Raw genomic sequence first — 22,227 nt, forward strand, 5'->3', positions numbered from 1 at the left:
AAGGAGTAGGGTTGTGCGGTGGTGGCAGTTTGAGGGGTCGCGGGTGAGGCAGTAGGGTGAAGAAATCTTCATCTTCTTCCTTCAGTCATTAGAGAAGAGTGGGGAAGGAGTGGCGAAGATGGGCAATAGCATCACTAGCGCCGCTGCCTAGCGGTGGGCGAGACTGACGAGGGTGGATGGAGATAGGGCCATAGGTAATGAGTGGGAGTAGAAGATGAGCATTGTTATTGTTTTAAGCGGCGATGTAAACTACGACCACTTGTAGCTTGAGATTGACTTTAGTTATATAGATTGGATGAATATTCAATGTCCTTTCAACTCAAGAAATGTTTCTTTAGGAAAAAAAAATAAAAATCTCACTTTTCAAGAAGGCAACAAATCCCAAATCTAACTAGATTTGTTATTAAAATATGTTTTATGATTAGTCAAGTGCATATCATAATATTAGTAATTATATAGATTTGATGAAATAATTGCTTGGCTACTCGAGAATTAAGTTTTTTTCTTTGGAATGATGGGAGTTTATTTTTTGTTAATATTGGTTCTAATTGTGGTTTTGGGTTATGCATTTTCTGTAGTAAATAATGTCTATTAGCAAGATGTTAATGTTTGTAAGAATTCTAAAATCGTAATATATATATTGACAGACAGATCAATCATATACCAACAATGTTTACAAGTAAAGATAGCTATCGCGCTTACATGACAAAGAATGATTAATTTTTGGACAAATTAGTAAAGAACTGTCGAAACTCTCATTCGAGATGGACTACCTAGAGGTAAGGACGTCGACAAGCTGTCTAGAAGCCGACGACGCCTTTTTGATGAACAACATCATGAGATAGAGGTTGGCTAATAAGTCTATGACACAATCTTTGATGAACAACAATATGTGATAGGAAAAGTAGGACAAAAGAGAGAGAGAGAGTAAATTATTTTTTTTGTCTATAGTATGTTGGGTATCTCGATCAACCAATTAACCATGTATCCGTATTTTCTACGGGGCACAGGTAGTCTTATTTAAAACTAATATGCGACATCTCAATCTGGTACCGGAACATTCGGTTATAGTGATCGAAAGCTTTTTTTTTTTTATATTCCCAAGCCCTGCGTGAATATTATCTGGGACGATGGGGATTTTTTTTTTTCACAGGAAAAAAAGATGGGGAAAATAGATTTGCCCAAGGGAATGGGCGCAGCGCGCACGCACCCGACGCCGCGACCGACCGGGCAAGGCTGACACTGCCATTCGCCCCCCTGCTGCCTGCCACCGCCACTTCCTCGCGACGCCTCGCCAGTTGCCCAAGGCCTTGTTTAGTTCTGAAAAGTGAAAAGTTTTCGGCACTGTAGCACTTTCGTTTGTTTGTGATAAATATTATCCAATCATGAACTAACTAGCATTAAAAGATTCGTCTCGTGATTTACAGCTAAACTGTGTAATTAGTTTTTATTTTCGTCTATATTTAATATTTCATGCATGTGCCACACGATTCGATGTGACGGTAAATCTTGAAAACTTTTTGGTTTTCAGGGTGAACTAAACAAGACCCAAGTCCAAACCTAGCCTGAATATCCCCCGACCGCAACGCCGCCGGTCTCCCTCCCTCGCTCCATCCCTCGAGGCCCCTCGTTCTCCTCCCCGGCCCCGGATCCTCGGCCGCGCCGCCGCTCCTCTCCCTGGGCCATCCAGCGGAGCGGAGATCCGTCCGTCGGGGGCGCGGATTCGGTCCCTTCCCTTCTCGGCGGTGAGTGAGTCGGCTTGCTCCGCATGGATGGATGATGGATGGGCGAAGTGGGGTGGGGTGGGGTTCCCTCGTGGTTCCAGGGGGTCGGTTTTGTTCTCGATCGAAACCCGAAAAGTTTTACGCGCCGCTCTCACGTGTACGTCTCAGTCCAATCCTGTCGATTCGTCCAATACATAGGTTGATTCGACGAGGTTCTCCTCCCTTTTTTTTTTCCCTGCAGCGTGCCGTGCAAGATCGCCATTGCTTGCCACCGTAGGACCTGTTACTTGTCGATTGAGTGATGGGCATGGGTTCAATCTATTTCGGAGAACAGTTTGCGGGATTCCGTGCAAGTGAACCCTCGTGCGTGACGCCGAGTCTCGGCCGCTGGGCTGTGGCGGGTTGGGGATTTGTTTTTTTTTATTTTATATATATTAGGTTTGGGAGCGTGCCTGCCTCCTATGCCAGATTGGCTGATCCCGTCGGGAACACAAGGGGTATCAGGCATGTAAGATTTGTTCCGGTTGCTCGTCTGTTACTGGGAACTATGACCGTTGAATGGGCCCGTTCGATCCGATCCAGTTTTCTTGATCTAGGATTGCTCTCCCAGTGCATACCACATTAGCCGGAAATAATAAATGCCCTAACACCAAAACTTGGGCTGTGGCTGCATCTGTAACGGTTATGTCCGACGTGCTGGGGGAGCTGTTAGGTTAATATTGCTGATTGGAAGAGATCTTGTTCCTTCATTATTGTTTATTTTGTGTTACATATATAGCTTCCCCGCTGTTATGCACTTGTTGCTGTTCCGATTTGTGACTACTTGTTATTTAGTCAGCTCTAACATGTTTGATCTTCCTGCAGGTTACTCCCACAGTGAGGGTAACTTGAATAACTGTGAGATGTGTGGTGTGCTGTCTCTTTAGCTTGGTGATCATCTGAAAAAAAAGGAAGTACTGTTTAAATCAAACCATTGGTTCATGAATGGTTTAGTCATGCTAAGGAAAACGAAGTCCTGATAACACATACGGTGCATGTGCTAGCTTCAGTATGATTGAAAACGGTGGCATTATTGACCTGAGTTCGGATAGTGATGATGACTCGATTTTTGGTGATGACCACCAGCCAGCATCTGCAATCACAAGGTTTGATCAAAATGCTGAAGGACGTATAATCAATTTTGAGGATGAAGATTGGCAGAGGAGCGCTCCTGGTCCGTCATCGGCTAGGCCTGTTGAGAACAACAATGGTCAATACAGGATTCTTCCAGCATCCCTTACAAATGGTAGAAATGCTGAGACTACTCGCTATACATTTGGTTCAGGGGACAGGATTCATCCCCATCCAATGCGACAGGGCCTTTCTACTTCCAGTAGAATTGATAGCAGTTCAACAGCAGATGCAAATGACAATAACAAGAGGGTCCTTCCACCATCCTTTTCAAATGGCAACACATCAAAATCTATGCATCTAATTGCTGCTAGTGAGACACGCAAGCTTCCACCGCACTTTTCCACTAAAAGGTCACCAAATGTTGGTGAAAACAGAATGGGGACAAATATTGCCAATGGAAATTTACAGCCTTCATCTTCAATAATTGCAAGAGGAAGTTCTAGCACACTTAATACCCAGAAAGTGGATGGTGATGGTGCGTACAATAGCCTCACATGATATAATTTTATCAATTATATAAATATTGGAAATGGTGCAGATTTTCTGTAGTAACATTAATCTTTATCCCTTATATGGGCAGATGATGTTATTGTATATGGAAGTTCTACTTCTACCTCACATAGGGTACTACCTCCAATGGTTGGAGCAACCAGTTCTAATAACAGTGAAGTTGCTAATGGCTTTGAGACACGCAGTCGCCTTAATCCTGAAAATAGGGCTTTAGATTATGATGAGAGAGCAGTATATCAAGAAGCTCTGCAGGTATTTTTGATCATTTATGCGTACATGTTGCTTGCTTCCTGCCCAACTAATACTGTGGTGTGCTGAATCCAGTGGCAATCAGAATACATTTAGATTAATAGTAATCCCCTCTTTGCTTGAACTTACATCGATGGCAGTTTCTATACAATGTAACCATTGTTCTCCTCAGTGCTGGCTTGACTTGATGAATCAGTGGGTGTTAGTGGTAGACAATATTTTAATTTATCTAATTGGCAGTTTCCCACTTCATCAAAAGGATACTCTATAAGGGATAGAGAGAATCACATTTGAGTTTATTACATGTCGACATGTGTGATTGCTGTATAAATGCTTTCAAATAAAATAAATTGCATCTTCCAACTTGTTGAATTTGAATAAATCATTCATACAAATACTTACATTTCATTTTACTTTAATGTTCCTTTTTGCACTTTTTAAAGTGATTTAATGGGCTTTTTGCATGCTTTATTTATTCTTTCTTGTGTGTGGGGCACTTTTTTTAGTAGAAAAGTAGTTCTGAAAAATCTAGCATGCCATTTCGAAAATCTGATTATCGGTTAACAAATTAGATTGTCTGATCTGTGATGGTTGATTGTCCCCTTTATCTCGTGTGACTTACAGTTTGAAATGGAACAATATGTCCATGTGCAACATGCTTTTCAATTGACTGACTGAACGCCTAAATATTTGAAAGCGGTTCTAGCAAATGGGAGACTATCCCATTTATCATAATCTGCAGCAACGCCAACTGCAGCCTGAAAGTTTATCTTTGCAATACCTATGTTTTGAGTTTATCATTTTGCTCCTAAGATGATTTCTTGATCCATACTTTACCAAAAAGAAAGGTTTCAGCTCTATAATCTTTCAGAAAATAAATTGTAAGTGTACTTCAATCAAGGAAGCCAGAGATTGATGGTGCATTTTTACATATTTTGATTTTGATCTGATGATCAGTAAATATGTTTAGCAAGTAGCAACTACCATAGCCATTTACAAATTTTCCTTTTCTGAATGATTTTGACTTTTAAGTGAGGCATGCATTTTTTTATTTTTGTTATTTTTTTCCTCGCTCAACTAGGATTTATTTTCCCTGTAGGAATTATACATTTAAGTACCCAGGTAAACTTTATTTAGCTATTGCTTGTTATATTTCATTGTACTGAGTGTCATCATTCTACTCCATGAATGTCATTGTTTTCAAAATATGTTATGCAGAATATCAGTCGTGAAAAAAGGGAAGATGATCTGCCCGAGGGTGTGCTAGCAGTACCTCTCCTTAAGCATCAGGTACATGGATAACTCTTGATTATGTGTCAATTCCTTTTGTGCTGGATGTCATGTTCCTTACATACCTTTAATACTTGAAAGAAAATGGCGTTGGCTTGGATGGTTTCAAAGGAGAATAGCTCACATTGTGCAGGCGGAATTCTCGCTGATGATCAGGTTATTTCTGATTTCCTTACTTCTTCATAAGCACTTAGATCTTTCATATTTGTATTCTAACAGTCAAGCAGTTGTGTTGTAACAGGGCCTAGGGAAGACAGTGTCCACTATTGCCCTTATACAAAAACAAAGGAATGAACAGTCAAAATTTATGTCTGTTGATTCAGATCGTTTGAAATCTGAAGCACTAAACCTTGATGAAGATGATGAGGGAGAACAAACTGTTAGCAATGAACCTAACAAGGACCAAGGTGCTAGTTCATCATCAACAGCTGCTGGTACTAGTGCTGAACTTTGTGTTAATCAACCAAATAGTATTCTGAATAAAATGGTTGAAACCAAAGCAGAACGCAAGAAAAAAGCTAAAGCTTCCACATCATCTGCATCCACCTCACGTTCCATGACAAGGCCAGCTGCAGGTACTCTAGTAGTGTGCCCTGCTAGTGTTCTTAAGCAGTGGGCTAACGAATTAACTGACAAGGTTAGCGAAAGTGCTAAATTATCTGTTTTAGTCTACCATGGTGGCGCAAGGACCAAAGATCCAAGTGAGCTAGCAAAATATGATGTAGTTGTCACTACATATACAATTGTGGCCAATGAAGTACCTAAACAGATGGCTGACGATGACGCAGATCAAAAGAACAGTGAAGAACCCTCTGCTGGCAATAAAAGAAAGCCACCAGCAAATATGCAAAACAAGGCTAAGAAAAAGAAGAAGAAACTTAAGGGCTCAAACTTTGACCTTGACAGTGGTCCAATTGCAAGAGTGCGGTGGTTTAGGGTTGTGCTTGATGAAGCTCAGACAATAAAAAACTTCCGAACTGTAGTGGCCAGAGCCTGTTGTGGGCTAAGAGCAAAACGGAGATGGTGCTTATCAGGAACACCTATACAAAATGCAATTGATGAGCTGTACAGCTATTTCCGTTTCTTGAAATATGATCCATATTCCACGTATAACTCATTTTGCTCAATGATTAAGCACCCAATTGCTAGAGATGCAATTCATGGATACAAGAAACTTCAGGCTGTGCTGAGGGTAGTTCTCCTGCGTCGTACAAAAGGTGATAAAATTGGATTTTTACTCAATTTGTCTTCCTGCAGTTATATTTTTTTATGCTACTTAGTCTATGTGCAGCACTTAAATGTTATTTCAACTATTTGTTCCTACAGGACATGTGAAGAGGTTTGTTGAAATTTATTTCTTCATTTAACCTTACATGTAATGTTTGTGGAATTGTGGTTAACATTCCATATCAGCATGTTGTTTCCAGTTTTAGATAGCTTCATTTAAGATAGAATGTTAATCTGTTTCTTGTGCTTTTACTATTACTATAGAGCTGTAGCCTGTAAGTGCTTGCTATTTTATTGGGCATTGTTGTCTTTTCTTTTCTGTACTTATCTCTGTTTTGTCATTATAGTTCGTTGTACATGTGGACTTGGCTGAGTTGATTCTATCTTCCATTTGGTTAAAATCTCTATAATGATTGGATGATACCTTTTCATGTAGAAACTCTGATTAATGGCAAACCAATAATAAATTTACCTCCGAAGACAATTAATCTGAAAAAAGTAGATTTCACACAAGAGGAACGGTCTTTTTATTTGACGCTGGAAGAACGCTCTCGGCAACGATTCAAGGTTGGTTATGTCTTCAAGTTCCACTTGCTTTATCTTGTTTTTTTTCACCTGGATGGTGTTGCTACTCTCTTAAAACTTGTTGGTTATTCGTTGCCCTGTACTATACTGTATACATATGCTCAACGCCTCAACATCAATGCCGTAATCTAGAGTCATTATTTGGGTTTGTATTTGTATATTGTTAGCTTTTCCCTCATTTTCTATTTAAATTGCCTTATGAGTTCATGCTTTTATATTTATTTAATCTGTACCGATCCAATCCATGTGATCAGTAGTTAAATATTTGCATCTCATATTTGCAATGGGAAATCTTGAAATTGAAATGTCTGGATGCTTATGTGTTGCCTGCCCATTTCAGGCATTTGCTGCAGCTGGGACACTCAAACAAAACTATGCCAACATCCTTTTAATGTTGTTGCGGCTTCGGCAAGCCTGTGATCATCCTATTCTTGTGAAGGGCAATCAGTCAGAATATGGAGGTGATGGTTCTATAGAAATGGCAAAGAAACTTCCTAAGGAAGTGGTGATAGATTTGCTTGCAAAACTGGAAGTGGGGTCAGCCTGTAGCTTATGTGATGTAAGCAATCTAATCTCTCGCCGCTATTTTGATGTTCATCTTATTTCTATCTCCTTTTCCCTTCTTTTTAGGTGTACTGCTGGATGTGTGATTAGTTGGATTCATTCGATTGTTAGGGATGGGCTCCCTTGTATTGTAGGTTAATTACCCCAACATAGGATGAGTTGTTTAGAAGTTTTGTCCATGTGATCCCAAATGCATATCTTCTGCACTAGGCCACTAGCTCCTCCAAAATATGGGTATGTATACACCTTAAAAACTTCTTAAAAAATCCAGACATTTATGTTAAAATATGTACTATGTAAAGTCGTTCAGAAAAATGTTGACATGTGCACTGCAAAAGATAGTTATGTTTAACAAATGATGCTTATCTGTTATCTCTTTGCACAGCACACATTTAGCATATTTTTGCAGAAATAGTTGGTGTAAATTTTTAATACGTTTTTTAAAAGTACGCACATTTGGATAAATCCAACTTAGGTCTGTTCCTTCATTTAAGGTGCAGCCTTTCAGTTGATCCCACTTTGTTATGAATCTACTCCATCAAACTTCATTTTTTAGAAGTTTTTTGTCATTGGACATGAACACATAGCAAAATGACTGCTTGAACTGGTGAAAACATATTTTATTCTGGCCATGCTTAAATCTGGTGTCATGGATATAGGCCTAACATTACCAAGGAGCTAGGCCAGAGTTTTTTTCTTTTCTTTTTTAATTTCATTTTTTTCTATAATCTGGCGTGCAGTATGTAAGTGTGTTATTTACAATAGCTGGTTTTCAAATTTTCATTCTACTGCATGCACTTTAAAATGCTTTGCTTTTGGCTTATGTTATATGTCTGCAATTAAATTATACATTTTGCAGGACACACCTGAGGATGCTATTGTGACAATTTGTGGTCATGTTTTCTGCTATCAATGTATACATGAACGAATAACGACTGATGAGACTATGTGCCCTGCCCCTAATTGCAGTAGAACATTAGGTTTTGAGTTGTTATTTTCGTCAGGAGCTTTAAAGATTTCCATCTCTGGCGAATCCAGTTCTGCAGGAGCTAGTTCATCTGCAGATAACGAGTCATCTTCAATCAGTCAAATCAGCTTTGTCTCATCCAAGATACAAGCAGCCATTGATATACTGAATTCAATCATTAACTTGAATGCCCTTACTGAAAGTGATACAATGGAATCAAACCGAAGTGGAGTAGCCCCTGTGAAAGCCATTGTCTTTTCCCAGTGGACTGGCATGTTGGATTTGCTGGAGAATTCACTGAATACCAATCTTATACAGTACAGGAGACTAGATGGAACAATGTCTCTCAATTTAAGAGATAAGGCTGTGAAGGATTTTAACACTGACCCAGAGGTCATTTGATATGTTTGTTTTTTCATGCCTTTTGTTTCTTTTACATTTTCCAGACATACTAAGCAGAAGTTTTTTCTTTCTTCAGGTTAGAGTTATGATTATGTCACTGAAAGCTGGTAATCTTGGTCTCAACATGGTTGCTGCTTGCCATGTAATTCTCCTTGATCTCTGGTGGAACCCTTATGCTGAGGACCAGGCAATTGATAGGGCACACAGGATTGGGCAGACTAGGCCTGTTACTGTATCACGCTTGACCGTTAAAGATACTGTGGAAGATCGTATTTTAGCTCTGCAGGTAATAATTCTGGTTAAAGTTTTGCTGCTGAAGTGCTGATACATCTTTTCCCGTGCTTACAGCCCATTTACCTGATATTTTTTTGAGCATGAGTGCTATGCATTAACATTGTTGTACACAAATGTTATTTAATCACGTAATGTTTTTTTAAGATGACTACAGTCAATAGATGTTTAGTTGGGGAACTGTTCCTACATCCCATTGGGCCTTCAGATTAACCTGTACTGTGTCCTCTGTACTCTCATTATTGAAAGGGAGAGCTCCTACCATTTTTTTTAAAGATGTTTAGTTGGCCACATAATGTGGCCCTTAGGGAGAATTGCATGATAACCTGATAGGTGCTTGAACCATGTCTAGGGGGCCAAGCAAGTGTAACCCAGTTTAATTTAAGCACTTGCACTACCATGGGAAGTGATCTCATCTCCTATCAATAGGAGTATGTCAACTCTAATAGTAACAACTGTTCTTAGTAAATTTCTGTTACTTTGGCTCAGCTGACCCAGATCCTTGCTTGTTCAACAGGAGGAAAAGAGAGCCATGGTGAACTCTGCTTTTGGTGAAGACAAATCTGGTGGCCACGCGACCCGGCTCACCGTCGAAGACCTGCGGTACCTATTTAGGATATGATCGGTGAGGGAACCCTCAATGCCTCGGGTCAACTTGCCAGGGCACGATGCGTTGTACTAGCTTGTATAATCTTATAATCCGGCAAAAGCTGTGTACCGTTGTGTGAGCCGAGGCCCATATGGGCCCATCTCCTCGCACGCCTTGCTGCAGCCCCAGTTTTGGTGGTGCTCAGATTGCTAGATGTGTAATGTAGGGCTAGATAGCATGTGTAATATAACCCCCCCAACCCACCCCGCCTGGGCATGGAGGAGAGTTCCGCGGTGCCTCTGCTATATGCTTTTCTCCCCTGTGAGGAGTCAGCCTAATGTATATTCATATTCAGTTATTCACCATGTATGCTGGTGACTTGCAATGAGTTGTTTTTAGCTCGAGATGTGGAACTCAGATATGCCACAGTGGTCGTGCTCTGTGGGTCCTGTCTGTCATCTGCCAGCTGGTGAGCCTTTTGTACCTTGTGTGTGGTGTCCTTGTGGCATGTGCTGTGCCACTGTCAGTCTCAGTAGGAGTTTCATTTGAGGCCTTGTTTAGTTCATCTCGAAATCCAAAAAGTTTTCAAGATTACCTATCACATCGAATTTTGCGGCACATGCATGAAGCATTAAATATAGACGAAAATAAAAACTAACCACACAGTTTGCATGTAAATCGCGAGACGAATCTTTTGATCCTAGTTAGTTTATGATTGGACAATATTTGTCAAATAAAAACGAAAGTGCTACAGTAGTGAAATCTGAATTTTTTTTGAAACTAAACAAGGTCTGAGTTTTATTCACATTAAATAAGCTGCCACATAGTCATTTTGGATGACAGGTAAGAGAGAAGAAATGAATTTTATCTAGATGAAACTCTCTTTGCACGATTATCAACTCTGTGAGTCTTGAAATTAAATGTCTATAAAACTATGAATGAAACTCTCAGTGGGTGTTCTATCGACACCCTTAAAAACAAAACAACCTTATGAAACTGGTCTAAACGTTGCTGGGAGGCGCGAGGTTGCCTATTCACTGACCGTGGGTCCCACGTGAACTGAGCCCACAAGTTCGTCGTCTGCCGTTGCGTTCATAAAGCGTGCTCTGCTCCCCTCACCGTTCAAATTTCAAATTTCTTCTGCACGCTTTCCACCCACGAAGAGACGGTAGTATCGCAGGAGAGCCCGAGTCGGCCATGGCGAGGCCGAGAGCTACCACCACCGCAGCCTCCTCCAAGCCCAAGCCGAAGGCCAAGCCCAGGTCCAGGGCCAAGCCCAAGGTGGCGACGCCCAGCCCCGTCTCCCTGCTCTCCTCCGGCGTCTCCTCGCCTTCCGCGTGCCGCACGCCGTCCCCTGCCGCCGCCGCCGCCGCCGCCGATCTCAGCTTCCGCCTCTCGCCGTCGTCCCCGCCGGCGAAACCCGGGACCAGGAACTCTTCGCCCCTCGCCGCCCCCGCTGCCACGTCCACCATCGGAGACCTGAGGAGCCTCGCCGCGTCCCACCTCGAATCCCTCAAGCGCCGCCTCGACGCGCTCCACGGCGACTACGTCCGCGACCTCGAGGCCTTCCACTCTCGCATCTCCAAGCGCGTCAAGGTAGCTGGTCTCCGTTCCCTGCATCTGCATATCTCGCTCGCTCTCTCCTTTGGTTGCTTCGTCGAGTTCATCATGTGTGGATGTGTGATAGTGATGACTGATGCCATCTTCTCCCCGCGTGCCCTGCGCTCAGATGCAGTCCCACGGCTGCCTGCAGCTGGCGGAGGAAGCGGACAAGGAGCAGAAGAAGATGGCCGACAAGATCGCCGAGCATGCCGAGTTGGTGAAGGTACCCCCCGATCTCGTTCCCTTACGTTTGCCATCGCTATTCCATCATAGACGTAACTGACTCTGTTATTGCTGGTCGCTTGTGTTGACCTGAATTCTGAATTTTCTGGTGCTTTTCCGTGAATCGCAGACCTCGTACAAGAAGTTCGTGGCTGAGGTGCAGGCATCCACATCTCGTGGTACTTTTGCAGACGGAAACAACATATTTCTCTGAATTTCAGTTCAGTTCCATGTGTTTCTCTCTTCAACATGTTGTGTTCTAACTTTGGTGGTGTCGACCAGTGTGCAAGGTGACCGTCCCTGAGATGGCGAAGTCTGCGGAGAGGACTATTGATGGCTTGCGCAGTCGCTACAACATCTCCGCTACACCATCAGCTTAGCCAGCGATTCCGGTTGTGTTCATACCAACTGAGTAGGTAAAATCATTTATCCACATGTTGTTCACTGCCGTATATCTGATATTTCTAGTGACTGTTTATAGTGTCAAAAGGAGTAGTGCGTACATTTGATGGATGATGGGTACTGCTCTAGTGTTCTGGCCCTGCCTGGAGCTAGATCGTCCTGCTGGGGTGGTGGGGTAGTGTTGTGATGTCCTGGTACTATATTAGTGTTGTTCGTATGCTTCATTGACGAACCAATGTGGGTTACCACACTGCTCACTGCTGTACTTGTAGCTGGTTATACTGCTGGTTGACAACCATGCGCTCTGAGTTTGTATGTTGCGAAAAAAAACTTGGATACTGAATTTGCTTCACCGTCTTGATTTGCTTTTGAGAACATTGTTAGGAATTTTGATTTCGGAATAACCACTAGCCAGTTTGTCAAATAAGAGTTTCTGACTTCATTGGTGTGAATTTGGTCAAAAGAGAGGTGAGAGGAACTTGTCCATGTCAAGAGCTAGAATATTCTTGACTTTGACTTTTTTTGGGCAATGTCTTTTTTATTCAAAGTCCGAACTCCTATGATTTATTTTCATAAATCAGAACCATGTCATTTATTGGATGTAGCAATTGCACTTTCAACAATTCCAGCATGATAACACTGTAGGCAAATAACATATATGAAGGATCTGTTTTTTGCTTGGAAGAGGCACTATCATTTTTTGCTTGAAGGTGTCGTTATGGCATTATGCTAATGATGTTGGGATTTTTTTTGATATCGATGTTGTGTTGGTCAAATCAAGTTTTCAAACAAATGGGTTTGCCAGATATTCTTAGTTTTCTAAAAATACCCACCTTATTGGTCCTTCCTGCCAATTTTTATCAGAACTGATCAATAATTAAATGTTATAATGGCAGGCATTGTTACAGTTCCTTAGGACACTGATAGCCAGCTTCTCGTTTGATGTTTGATGTTTTTGTTACATGTAGTAGTCAATCCCTACCTGGCTGATGCTTGTTTGTTTATTCTTGACCAGGTGCCGTTATCCACATCAATTGAGGTTAGCTTGTTGAGTTCTTCGATCGGCTTCGCAGCAGGGACATGCACATAATACAACCGTTGCACGAGTACATGATATAGTTCTTTGCTACATCTTCATTTTTTCAGATATTCCGAAAAAATGAATAATAGTTACTCCGATTCCTGGAACCTGTTTTTTGCTTCGTTGCATTTCTTGTGCATCCCATACGTAAGATGCTACTGTCGATGTACCTTCCAGGATCAGAACATCTAAGATTTGAATCATGTCTGTTCTAGTAGTACATTAGCTATCTCCTGAAGCCTGAATGATCAGTTTGTGTATGTATGTCAATTCACAACCAAAACTTCAGCTCTTGGTTTGTTCTCCTGAAGCAGCAGGGGTAATTTCATTTCGTACCTGCCAGTTGATTTTCACTCAATTGATTTCGTAAGATGTTTTAGTTGCTATGTTTGAATGAGAAGTCTAAAGGCGCAGATTAGCCACGCAGTTTGGATACGGTTTTAATTCCCCGTCTTCTGCTATCACAATGCTTGGGTTGGTTTCGTCCGTCAGGTCAGGTGCTGCTACGATGCAGTGAACTGAACAGCGTCACAATGCGTGGATTGGGCCAAAATGAGTTGTATGGGCTGGGTCACTGGGCGGAGTGGAAATGGGTTTCAACCGCTACCGGGCCGGGCCGGGTTGGGTTCACTGCAAATGCGGGTTGGGCGCGGGTCGGACTGGGTTACCCTGGTCCCTGGGCACGTCGGGTCGCTGCTGTCCGCTTCCGGCTCCCGCAGAGAGGAAAAGGCCCCGCCGCCGCCGCCGTTCCCGCATGACGTCCGTCGATCCAGGTGCGCCACCTCTAGCTCCCCTTCCCCATCTTATCCTCCGCGTCATCCCCTTCCCCGCCGAAGTACTGCGCGCCCATCTCGTATTTCTCGGCCGCCGCCACCCTGGCCGCCGCCGGGAGTCGCTAGCGGCGGGGACCCGTGCTGGGGTTGCGCGGGTGCCATCCCCACCACCTTCTTGGCGCCGCATACCTTGTATTTTATTCCGTAATTAAGTGAGGATTTTTGGGGCGATCGATTTTTCGCTTTGCTCGATCTGTTTTACAATTTGTAGCCCAATTCTTTCTCCATTATTATGAAGACTGGCCCCAGTGCTGCTAGTCTCGCTTAGTATTTTACAATTTGGTATGTACATATCGGCTATGGGTGTCTACCGGTCTAGAGTATAGAGTACATATGATCCATTTTTTTTTTACATAAGTTTAAGCAGTAAGTTACAAGTTCGAAGGATTCTCTCTTTCTGGTACTTTGTTTTTGATAAATTAGCCAAGTTTAGTGAAATATAGTTCATTATGAACTCTGAAGCACAAACTCCAGGAAGTTAAACTGTAGTTTTCTTTCAGTTTCAGCGCTGGTAGTGTGGCATCTGCATTTCTGTTTTTTTTTTCTTGATCTGGTTCCACTACATTGCTATGAACAGCATGAGTGTGAGTATGAGTTACATGGAGTTGAATATCAGCCCATTGTTGGCGGGGTGTTTTATTTGAAAATACGTAGATCGATCAGATTTCTCACAAGTTTAGCCCCTTTTTAAACAGTGAGTGTCGGTGTAGTTTGTTTTATCTTTTGGCAAGAACATCTCTAATTTTTTGCCAAAAAGAAAACTTTGAAAGTGCTGCTGCCATCATTTTCCTGAAAATAAGCGCTGCAAACTTCAAATATCCCAAGCAGCCAAATGGCTTAACAATTTGGGCCATATGAGTGGTTGCGTGGATGGTGTTCTCTATATCCTGAGCGAAAACTCCCTCCAGAGCTCACTTGAGCCCAGATGATGAACTGAGCGGGATCCAGCAAGCTCACCCCCAACACCCGTCCAGCTCCAACCTAACCCTACCTAGATCCCACCTTTGCTGCTCGCTTCGATCCTCAAATCTCTACACCAGGTTCTGCGACTTCCCTTGACTGGTGTGGTGGCACGCTTGCATTCCTTTCTTCACAGATCCCTTGCTGTGTTGTGTTTTTAAACAAAATTGAATTGTGTCCACATTTTTTTTCAAATGACAGGTACAGATATGCATATCTGTATTGGTGTTACATGACAGTTGAATGGGCCTTTTACGGAAATAAATATTATCAACACTGAATTGCACAACAAGATGTCGGATGCTTGACTGAGAAATCATTTCTATATGGGGCTGTTTGGATACCTGTAATTGTATCTCATTCCATGAATGGTTATAGATTTTTTTTAACAAAGATGATTATAGCAATTAGATTCCACTAGAAATGGGTTACCTAGAATTTGATTCAATTCATTTTTTTTTGTTTTTTTGGACATGGAAACTTTTGCTTAGAATTAAATTCCATTTTTTGGCTGATTCTTAGAATTTTGTTAATTTGCGGTGGGTATCAAAAGCGCCAGGAAGTGGGAACCGAGTGTAGCATCTCAGTACAACCACAGTTTCCCACTACTGATTTTAAGTAACAGCACTAACCATGTGATGGATTGTTTAGAATGATTGAACCAACTACTGGTGAAGCAATACTCAGCTGTCAGGTGAAAGAGTGCAGACATGGAATTAACCGAAACAGGAGAAGTATTTTCAGGAACGAATGAAACTTTGTATATCTGGGGGAGCGATAACTGTGGGAGGGGAGACTCTGTGAGCTGCAGTTTCTAGAATGAATAACATTGCAAGGCCTTTTGCATTTCTCCGATGCTGGTTGAGTAACTGGAGAACAGATGCTATCAACCCAAACCATTGGATGAAGAGGAGGGAGGGGCGGCGAGGTGAGGGTTAATCTGGTAGGGCCAACAAATCTCGGGGACTCCACCGACCTCTCCATGGGCAGCCTCCGTGTCGCCAGCTGGGCATGGGCTGCTGCCACCATGACAGAGTGGGGTGTGCACCACTGCTGCTGCAATTGCCACGGGACACCGCTGGCCTGCCCCTGCACGGCAGTGTCCTCCCTCAGCGTGGGGCAGCTCCTGGTCGAGACGGAGCACAAGTGGTTCTAGGACTGCCACATCGGAGGCAGGGTGAGGGATTGCACCAGGAAGCTGAGGTGGCGGGAGGTGGCCCGTGTGCAGAACTTGCTTCTAGGATGGTGGGAGGAGGACACTGACGTCTCGCTCAGATCTGGTGATGGATGAAGGGGCCTATTGAAGGGCTGGCACTAGGAAATCCTACCTGCCATGGCCCTGAGAACAGAGCTCGGGAATCAGGATGAGGGCGTGGGGCGAGTCAGGGGTGTGGGGAAGGGACGGAGAATCAATTTCCAATATAAGCCCATGAATTGGTTGTGGGCCTTCATCTTCTAGAATGGAAAGCTCTGGAATGTTACTTTATAATTCCTGTGTGGAGCCAAACAGATTGGTGTGGAATCTGACTCTAATTCAGATGAATTCTGACAATCCAAACAGGCCCATGTGTGTTCTATACATCGATTTTAAACCTTATTTTTTGGTCTATGCTATTGATTTCGCCCTACCTTGAATTTATTCTGTCCTCTGACATTAATTGGGCGCTTGGAGACTTGAAGTTGTTTAGAGAATACTATGTGTTAGCTTTATGTTGTAGCTGTCTGTGTGCATGAAGTGGTGGTGATTGCAAGTATGTCCTTGTTAATAAATAGTAAGGATGGGTGGGAGTTAATGGCTATCTGCTTTGCGTTTAGCACCTTGTTGTCCATGTAGTAGTTAGCTTCTGCACTTATTGTTTGTTTGTGCAGAATGCTTCTGGCATTTTATGCTAGGAGGTTTTCTGTGGAGTTCAGCTTACAGTGGAACCACTTTACATTTCCTCATGGTGATTAAGCATTTTTATTATGATGTTTGTCATTCTGTTTAATTGAGATTAAATGATATTTGAGAAAGTTAATAATATTGGATTATCTGCAGATATGGATCACTTGGACGAGCATGACAGTGATGACATGAAAGTAGGGGCAGCTTCTGATGGCCCCTCCAGACTCAGAAAGAAGAGGTCCAAGGTTTGGGATGAATACAAGCCCATCATTGTAGATGGAGCAATTCAGAGCGCGGAATGTCGCTACTGCCATATTCGCATGAGTTGCAGAGGTGCTGATGGTCAATCTAATGGGACAAGTCATTTGTGGCGACACCAGAAAATTTGCCGAGCAAAAGATGGGTTTTGTCCAAGCCCAGTTCAACAGGACGCAGACTTGCCGTATGGTATGCTTTAGCTACTGACTAGTTCTTAAGGGAGATGCCAATTTTCATTTCAAGCAGCTAATACAACTGTAGACTCTTCATAATGATATTATGTGGTATTATGTATTTTGTAAGCTGCACTACATTGATCATCAGATCCTATAATTTTTTGTAGAAGTTTTTAGTTCCTTAATTAGTTTGGAAGCTTTTAGGCCTTTACAATGGGACTGTCATTTCATGATGATTACCATTTTAAAGATAAAACATTTTCTTACATTTTTTACTTTTAGTTGTGCGCTCCTACTTTAATGTTGTGAAGGATATTAAGTGGTTAGTGCGTTTTTAATCTGTCTCAGTAGCCGAGTTAAAAAGAAGCATTTTTAGAACACTTAAAAAGATGCATTGTTAAACAGAGGAGCATACAATAGACTATGTACAGCGCATTCGCCTCTCATTTTTCTTTATTTCGTAAATTTCGTGGTTTGTTAGTCTGTATGTTGTATGAAGCTAAAATCCTGCCTTTTTCATGGAAAATCTTGTCTTTCATTTTTTGTGCATATTATGACTGAACTATTCAAACTTTATACATTACAGATATAGTGGTGAATGAAGTAGAGCCGGTGGACCAAATTCTTCCAGATTCACTTGATGAGATAAAGTTGACTCATAGTGAGAATAGCAAATTCAGGTCAAAGGTATGGAAGGATTTTATACCATTCTATGTTCAAGGGAGAGTCCAGGGTGCTGACTGTGTCCATTGCCACAAGCGACTCAGTGCAGATAAAGGTAGAAGCCATTTGAACCGGCATACTCAGACTTGTCCAGCACGGAGTGGAAATAGCCTAAATCATCAGAAAGGTGTGTTGTTCCAGTCCAGTATACCGAGTTCTAAATCTAGCCTTCAAGATGAGCTTTCACCTGCATTGACAAATGGCAAAGTTCAGATTGCAGAATATGCTAGTAAGTTCCTCAAAGGAAGCTCAGGCGAACGTCATGTTCTAGCTTTACCAGCAATGGATGATATGAATCCCTCAGAGCAAAATACCTCATCAGCTCAGACTGCTACTGATATAACCAGGAAACCTGACCAAGAAGCATCTTATCAAGAGCTAACTAGAATGATTATTTCACATGGCTATCCCTTGTCGATTGTCGAGCATGAAGAAATGAGAAGGTTTGCAAAGAGCCTAAACCCCACATTTAACATGGCTTCAAGCATTGATATAGAAGAGTATTCAACTCTTTTGTTTCAGAAAGAAAAGGCTGACCTTAAGGAAAGAATTGCACTCTTGTCCCATCGGGTTTCCTTGTCAGCAAGTGTTTGGGCTCCTCATGGACCTGAGGCCTCAGTGAAGTATCTCTGTTTGGCAGTGCATTTTATTGATTCTGACTGGAAACTTCAAAGGAAAACCATCAAATTTGGTGTGTTTTGGTCCTCACCTACTAGTTTGGAAAGGATGATACAGTTTAAGGAGGCCTGTGTGCTAGATTCTGATATTGGATCATTTAATGTCATACAGGAAGCTATAAGAGATTGGAATCTTGATCAGAAGCATTTCAGCTTGACGTCTGGCAGTGAAATTAGAAATGACGAGGGAACCGCAAAGCTGATGGACTTGCTCATCCAGAGGAAATGCCTTCCTATTAGAGGTGAGCTATACAATATTGCTTGTGTGAATGATGTGCTTAACAGCATTGTCTCAAAAGGGCAACCAGTGCTTTATCATGTTGGTAACATACTAGAGAAATTTATTCAGGCACATATGTTCTCATCTCTGACTCGACAGCAACTTCTAGAAGTTGTTGCACATATGGGTTTGAAGTGCCCACAGGAAGATGCCAAATGGTGGCACAGAATTTACTTTAGGCTTGAAGTTCTTCTGCACTTCAAGAAGGCATTTCCCTCTGAAGAATTGTTATCTGCAGAAGATAACAAAACTGTTGAGTCTGTTTGCAGGATACTCAGGGCTTTTTATCGTGCTGTTGAAGTGATTTGTAGTCCTGTTTGCCCCACAGCAAATATGTACTTCAATGAACTGTGGAAAGTTAGAACAGCTTTGCAAGAAGAAGCATCAACTGATCACACTGAACTTGCTAACATGGTTTGGGAGATGCAGGAAGCATTCAATGAGTATTGGCAAAATTCATACGTGTGGTTGTCGATACCTGTTGTTCTTGACCCGAGATTCAAAATTACTTTTATTGAGTTCCGGTTAAAGCGAGCTTTTGGTACGGATGCAGAAAAGTATGTATCTGCCATTCGTGATACAGTAAGGGAGCTATTCCATGAATATTGTGGTCTTTCAGATACCTTGTGTGCTGATACATCAGCTCGTGATGTTGAGTTGGATGTATTTGACAGTGATTCATTGGAAGATTGGGATGAGCATCTTAATGCACAGACAAGGAACCAACAATTGACAGAACTTGACAACTACCTTGAAGATGGTCTTGTCCCAAGGAAGGATGATTTTGATATTCTGAACTGGTGGATGAGTAATTCTACTAAGTATCCAACCCTTTCAGTTATGGCACGTGATGTCCTGGCAGTTCCAGCTTCTGCTGTTAATTTTGAGGCTGCATTAAGCAGTGAGGTAAATGTGATACATAAGCAATGGAGCACATTAAATATCAAAACAATCGAGGCTCTTGTATGTACCCGAGATTGGGTTAAATAGAATGGTAATCTCTTCACTTTGATTGTTCTGTTGATTTCCGTGTTTCAGTTTTGTAAGGAAGCATTGCTTTATTGGTTTGTCTTGTTTAGCATCTTAACTGTTAATTCTCGATAAAATTTGATAGTGCACAGTTGAAACATTTCCACTTGCACCTGCACTAGTGTATCTTATTAGGTAGACAATCACAGGGTAGTTACTGAAAAATAACCATCAATAGGATGTGCAGTATCTTATAGAAATAAATGGGTTTGTTCTCAACTAACACAATATTGAAGCTGTGTTAACTTCTGGTCCCCCCCCCTTTTTCTTTTTCTTTTTTTTGTGCTTGTGTGTGTACATGTTTGTTTGTTTGTTTTTTTTTGACCTTGTATCTCTTTCACTCCTTAATATAATGATGCAGCTCTCCGGCCAGTTCGAGAAAAAAAATATTGAAACTGTTTTTCCGTCATGGCAGGAAAATGTTGTGTACTTAGATTATATATATGAGTAAATATGCATCATAGTTACAGCTAGTTTTGAGGAGGTTTCTGCAGCTCAAGGATGTCAGGGTTTGTTATAGAATTTGGTTTGCAAGTCAGGAAAATATTCAGTGCAGACCCCTCTTTGATGGAAACGTGGAACATCCTAGAAAAACTTCCTCCCTCCATTCCAAATTATAATTTGGTTGACTTTTTTGACCCCAAGTTTGATCACTCGTTTTATTCAAAAAAATTGTGCAAACATAGTTCAAATTTAAGTCATTCTTGTGAACTTTTGTTAAAGTAAGCCACAACAAAAGAAATGATATTTTGCACAAATTTTTGAATAAGGCAAGTGGTCAAACTTTAGGTCAAAAAAGTCAAACAAATTATAGTTTGGAACGAATTTAGTACTTAGGAGTTCTCAAAAAATTGAAACGATGCATATTCATAGTGAATCTTTAGACGTACTTCGACACAAAAGGTGAGATGTAAACTTATTTTGTAGAAGTTCATACAAAAATTAAATGTTTCAGGTGCACCTGCACTAGAAGAATTTTGTCTTGTAGTGCATATGCACCTGAAATCGTTCATTTTTGTATGAATTTTTCTAGATTGAGTTTTCAGCTCAATTTTTGTGTTGAAGTACATCTATAGATTCACTATGGATGTTTATCGTTTCAAATTGTTTGAAAACTTCTAAGTTCATTTTTCTAGGGGATTTCTACGTTTCCACTGAAAATGGGGTTTGACGGTACATGTGATGCAAATCACTCATGATAAATTTCAGTTGTATGAGAAACTTTGTATTGCAAAATGTTATCATCATGGGAACAAATCAAATACAAGTAATAGACGGAGAAATTTAAATTGCTTGTATTGCGCTGAATAGAGATATTTGTGTTCACAGACTCCTAGGGGTGAGTGGTACGTTTTACAGGCTATCATGCTGCAGCAAACTATCAATGCTGACCATTATTTTTTTTTCCTTCTCATCATCAGATCAGAAGATCACAAACAGTTGATAACCATAGTGCTTCTAACCCGGGAATACAGGTTGATATCGCAAGAGTACACCGCCCATTTCTTGTGCTGTATATCAGACATCTCGCAGACTGGAAGCTACCAAATGCGGGCTTCTGAGTGTTCACATGTACTATATTGCGCACATTGTTCTCTAGTGATTTTATCATGTTATTAGGTATATCTGGTGCAGATTATTTGTACAGTGCCAATGACTTCATCCTGATTGAGAATTCTTGTATGACGGCAATAGAAAACCATTTGATGACTGATGCTCTTTTTATGTTCATCTTGGCGTGCTGGTTGTGCTGTGCAAGTGTGCCCCATCAAAATCTAAATTTGGGAGCAATCACCAGTAGTGCTCAGGTTTATTTGATCTACAGGTCTTGAGGCTCGTAAGGTTACATCACCATGTAAATGATTGCTGGCTTCAGATCATCATACTCATAGTGTGGATCTTGAACATTTGCGTTAATCTTGAATAGCATATATGCTCAGTAAACCAACGCATCGAGAAACAGCGAACGAATGGAGGACATAGCCCATTTTCTCCTGTGGGCTGTGGCCGACTGTCTAATTTCACATCCACAGACCATTTAAGCCCAGATCATGGACTGGGTCGGGGCTCCCCGCGAGCTCACCGCTTAAATGCACTGAGCCCAATGGCGTTGCAACCCCCTCCGTTCCCCTCCTTAGGCACCATTTTGTTTGTTTGCTTGCGTGTCTCAAAAAAAAAAAGAAGAACAATTTGTTTGTTTGCTTGTGCAAACTGTCTGATATGTCTAGCCATCTGTGGATATTACTGCCATTTATGCATGGTGCGAAGCATTTTTTTTTTCTTGGTTGGTTTTGATCAAGTTTGCCATTCATGTCAAGAAAGTTGGTTATATGGTATTGTTATGTGCAGTTATGGATCTTTGGGATGAGAATTAAGTATGTTTTTAGCCCTCGACTCTTGCCTTTTTTGTCTAAGATGATGTTTGGTTGGAGGTACTAAAATTTAACATGTATTTTATCACATTTATAACTATAACAATTAGTGTTCAATCATGGGCTAATTAGGCTTAAAAAATCGTCTCCTAAATT

General features: G+C 41.6%; 3 protein-coding genes across 6 annotated transcripts; all 3 read left to right on the forward strand.

Moving 5' to 3' along the window:
• On the forward strand, nt 1,565-10,029 carry LOC8069687 (helicase-like transcription factor CHR28). 2 transcript variants are annotated; one of them, XM_002443910.2, is made up of 11 exons: nt 1,565-1,745; nt 2,589-3,372; nt 3,478-3,659; nt 4,875-4,946; nt 5,028-5,102; nt 5,188-6,163; nt 6,610-6,740; nt 7,099-7,317; nt 8,182-8,682; nt 8,768-8,977; nt 9,500-10,029. In XM_002443910.2, exons 2-11 carry the CDS (start codon nt 2,775-2,777, stop codon nt 9,602-9,604), a joined length of 3,069 nt encoding a protein of 1,022 aa, XP_002443955.2. In that variant the 5' UTR covers nt 1,565-1,745; nt 2,589-2,774; the 3' UTR covers nt 9,605-10,029. The 2 variants fall into 2 exon arrangements, with proteins under 2 accessions (XP_002443955.2, XP_021320400.1); XM_021464725.1 differs by lacking the exon at nt 1,565-1,745 and adding an exon at nt 1,769-1,881 and having other exon boundaries at nt 9,500-9,979.
• LOC8069689 lies at nt 10,721-13,231 on the forward strand. 2 transcript variants are annotated; one of them, XM_021464982.1, is made up of 5 exons: nt 10,721-11,167; nt 11,301-11,396; nt 11,526-11,574; nt 11,678-11,807; nt 12,813-13,231. In XM_021464982.1, exons 1-4 carry the CDS (start codon nt 10,769-10,771, stop codon nt 11,773-11,775), a joined length of 642 nt encoding a protein of 213 aa, XP_021320657.1. In that variant the 5' UTR covers nt 10,721-10,768; the 3' UTR covers nt 11,776-11,807; nt 12,813-13,231. The 2 variants fall into 2 exon arrangements, with proteins under 2 accessions (XP_021320657.1, XP_021320656.1); XM_021464981.1 differs by having other exon boundaries at nt 10,735-11,167; nt 11,678-11,811.
• Nucleotides 13,500-21,430, forward strand: LOC8070396 (zinc finger BED domain-containing protein RICESLEEPER 1). 2 transcript variants are annotated; one of them, XM_021464980.1, is made up of 5 exons: nt 13,500-13,651; nt 16,541-16,617; nt 16,710-17,003; nt 17,577-19,664; nt 21,121-21,430. In XM_021464980.1, exons 1-4 carry the CDS (start codon nt 13,515-13,517, stop codon nt 19,658-19,660), a joined length of 2,592 nt encoding a protein of 863 aa, XP_021320655.1. In that variant the 5' UTR covers nt 13,500-13,514; the 3' UTR covers nt 19,661-19,664; nt 21,121-21,430. The 2 variants fall into 2 exon arrangements, with proteins under 2 accessions (XP_021320655.1, XP_002443958.2); XM_002443913.2 differs by lacking the exon at nt 16,541-16,617 and having other exon boundaries at nt 13,528-13,651; nt 21,121-21,365.

This window comes from Sorghum bicolor, chromosome 7, assembly GCF_000003195.3.
Source record: "Sorghum bicolor cultivar BTx623 chromosome 7, Sorghum_bicolor_NCBIv3, whole genome shotgun sequence".
NCBI lineage: Eukaryota > Viridiplantae > Streptophyta > Magnoliopsida > Poales > Poaceae > Sorghum > Sorghum bicolor.

Excerpts from the sequence above, each read along its gene's own strand:
- LOC8069687 (XM_002443910.2), top strand. The coding sequence starts at position 2,775 with ATGATTGAAAACGGTGGCATTATTGACCTGAGTTCGGATAGTGATGAT. Across the intron at positions 6,741-7,098 it reads GCTCTCGGCAACGATTCAAG|GCATTTGCTGCAGCTGGGAC; the intron begins GTTGGTTATGTC and ends TGCCCATTTCAG. Across the intron at positions 8,978-9,499 it reads ATCGTATTTTAGCTCTGCAG|GAGGAAAAGAGAGCCATGGT; the intron begins GTAATAATTCTG and ends CTTGTTCAACAG.
- LOC8069689 (XM_021464982.1), top strand. The coding sequence starts at position 10,769 with ATGGCGAGGCCGAGAGCTACCACCACCGCAGCCTCCTCCAAGCCCAAG. Across the intron at positions 11,397-11,525 it reads AGCATGCCGAGTTGGTGAAG|ACCTCGTACAAGAAGTTCGT; the intron begins GTACCCCCCGAT and ends CGTGAATCGCAG. Across the intron at positions 11,575-11,677 it reads GCAGGCATCCACATCTCGTG|TGTGCAAGGTGACCGTCCCT; the intron begins GTACTTTTGCAG and ends GGTGTCGACCAG.
- LOC8070396 (XM_021464980.1), top strand. The coding sequence starts at position 13,515 with ATGCGGGTTGGGCGCGGGTCGGACTGGGTTACCCTGGTCCCTGGGCAC. Across the intron at positions 13,652-16,540 it reads CATGACGTCCGTCGATCCAG|AATGCTTCTGGCATTTTATG; the intron begins GTGCGCCACCTC and ends TTGTTTGTGCAG. Across the intron at positions 16,618-16,709 it reads CCACTTTACATTTCCTCATG|ATATGGATCACTTGGACGAG; the intron begins GTGATTAAGCAT and ends GATTATCTGCAG.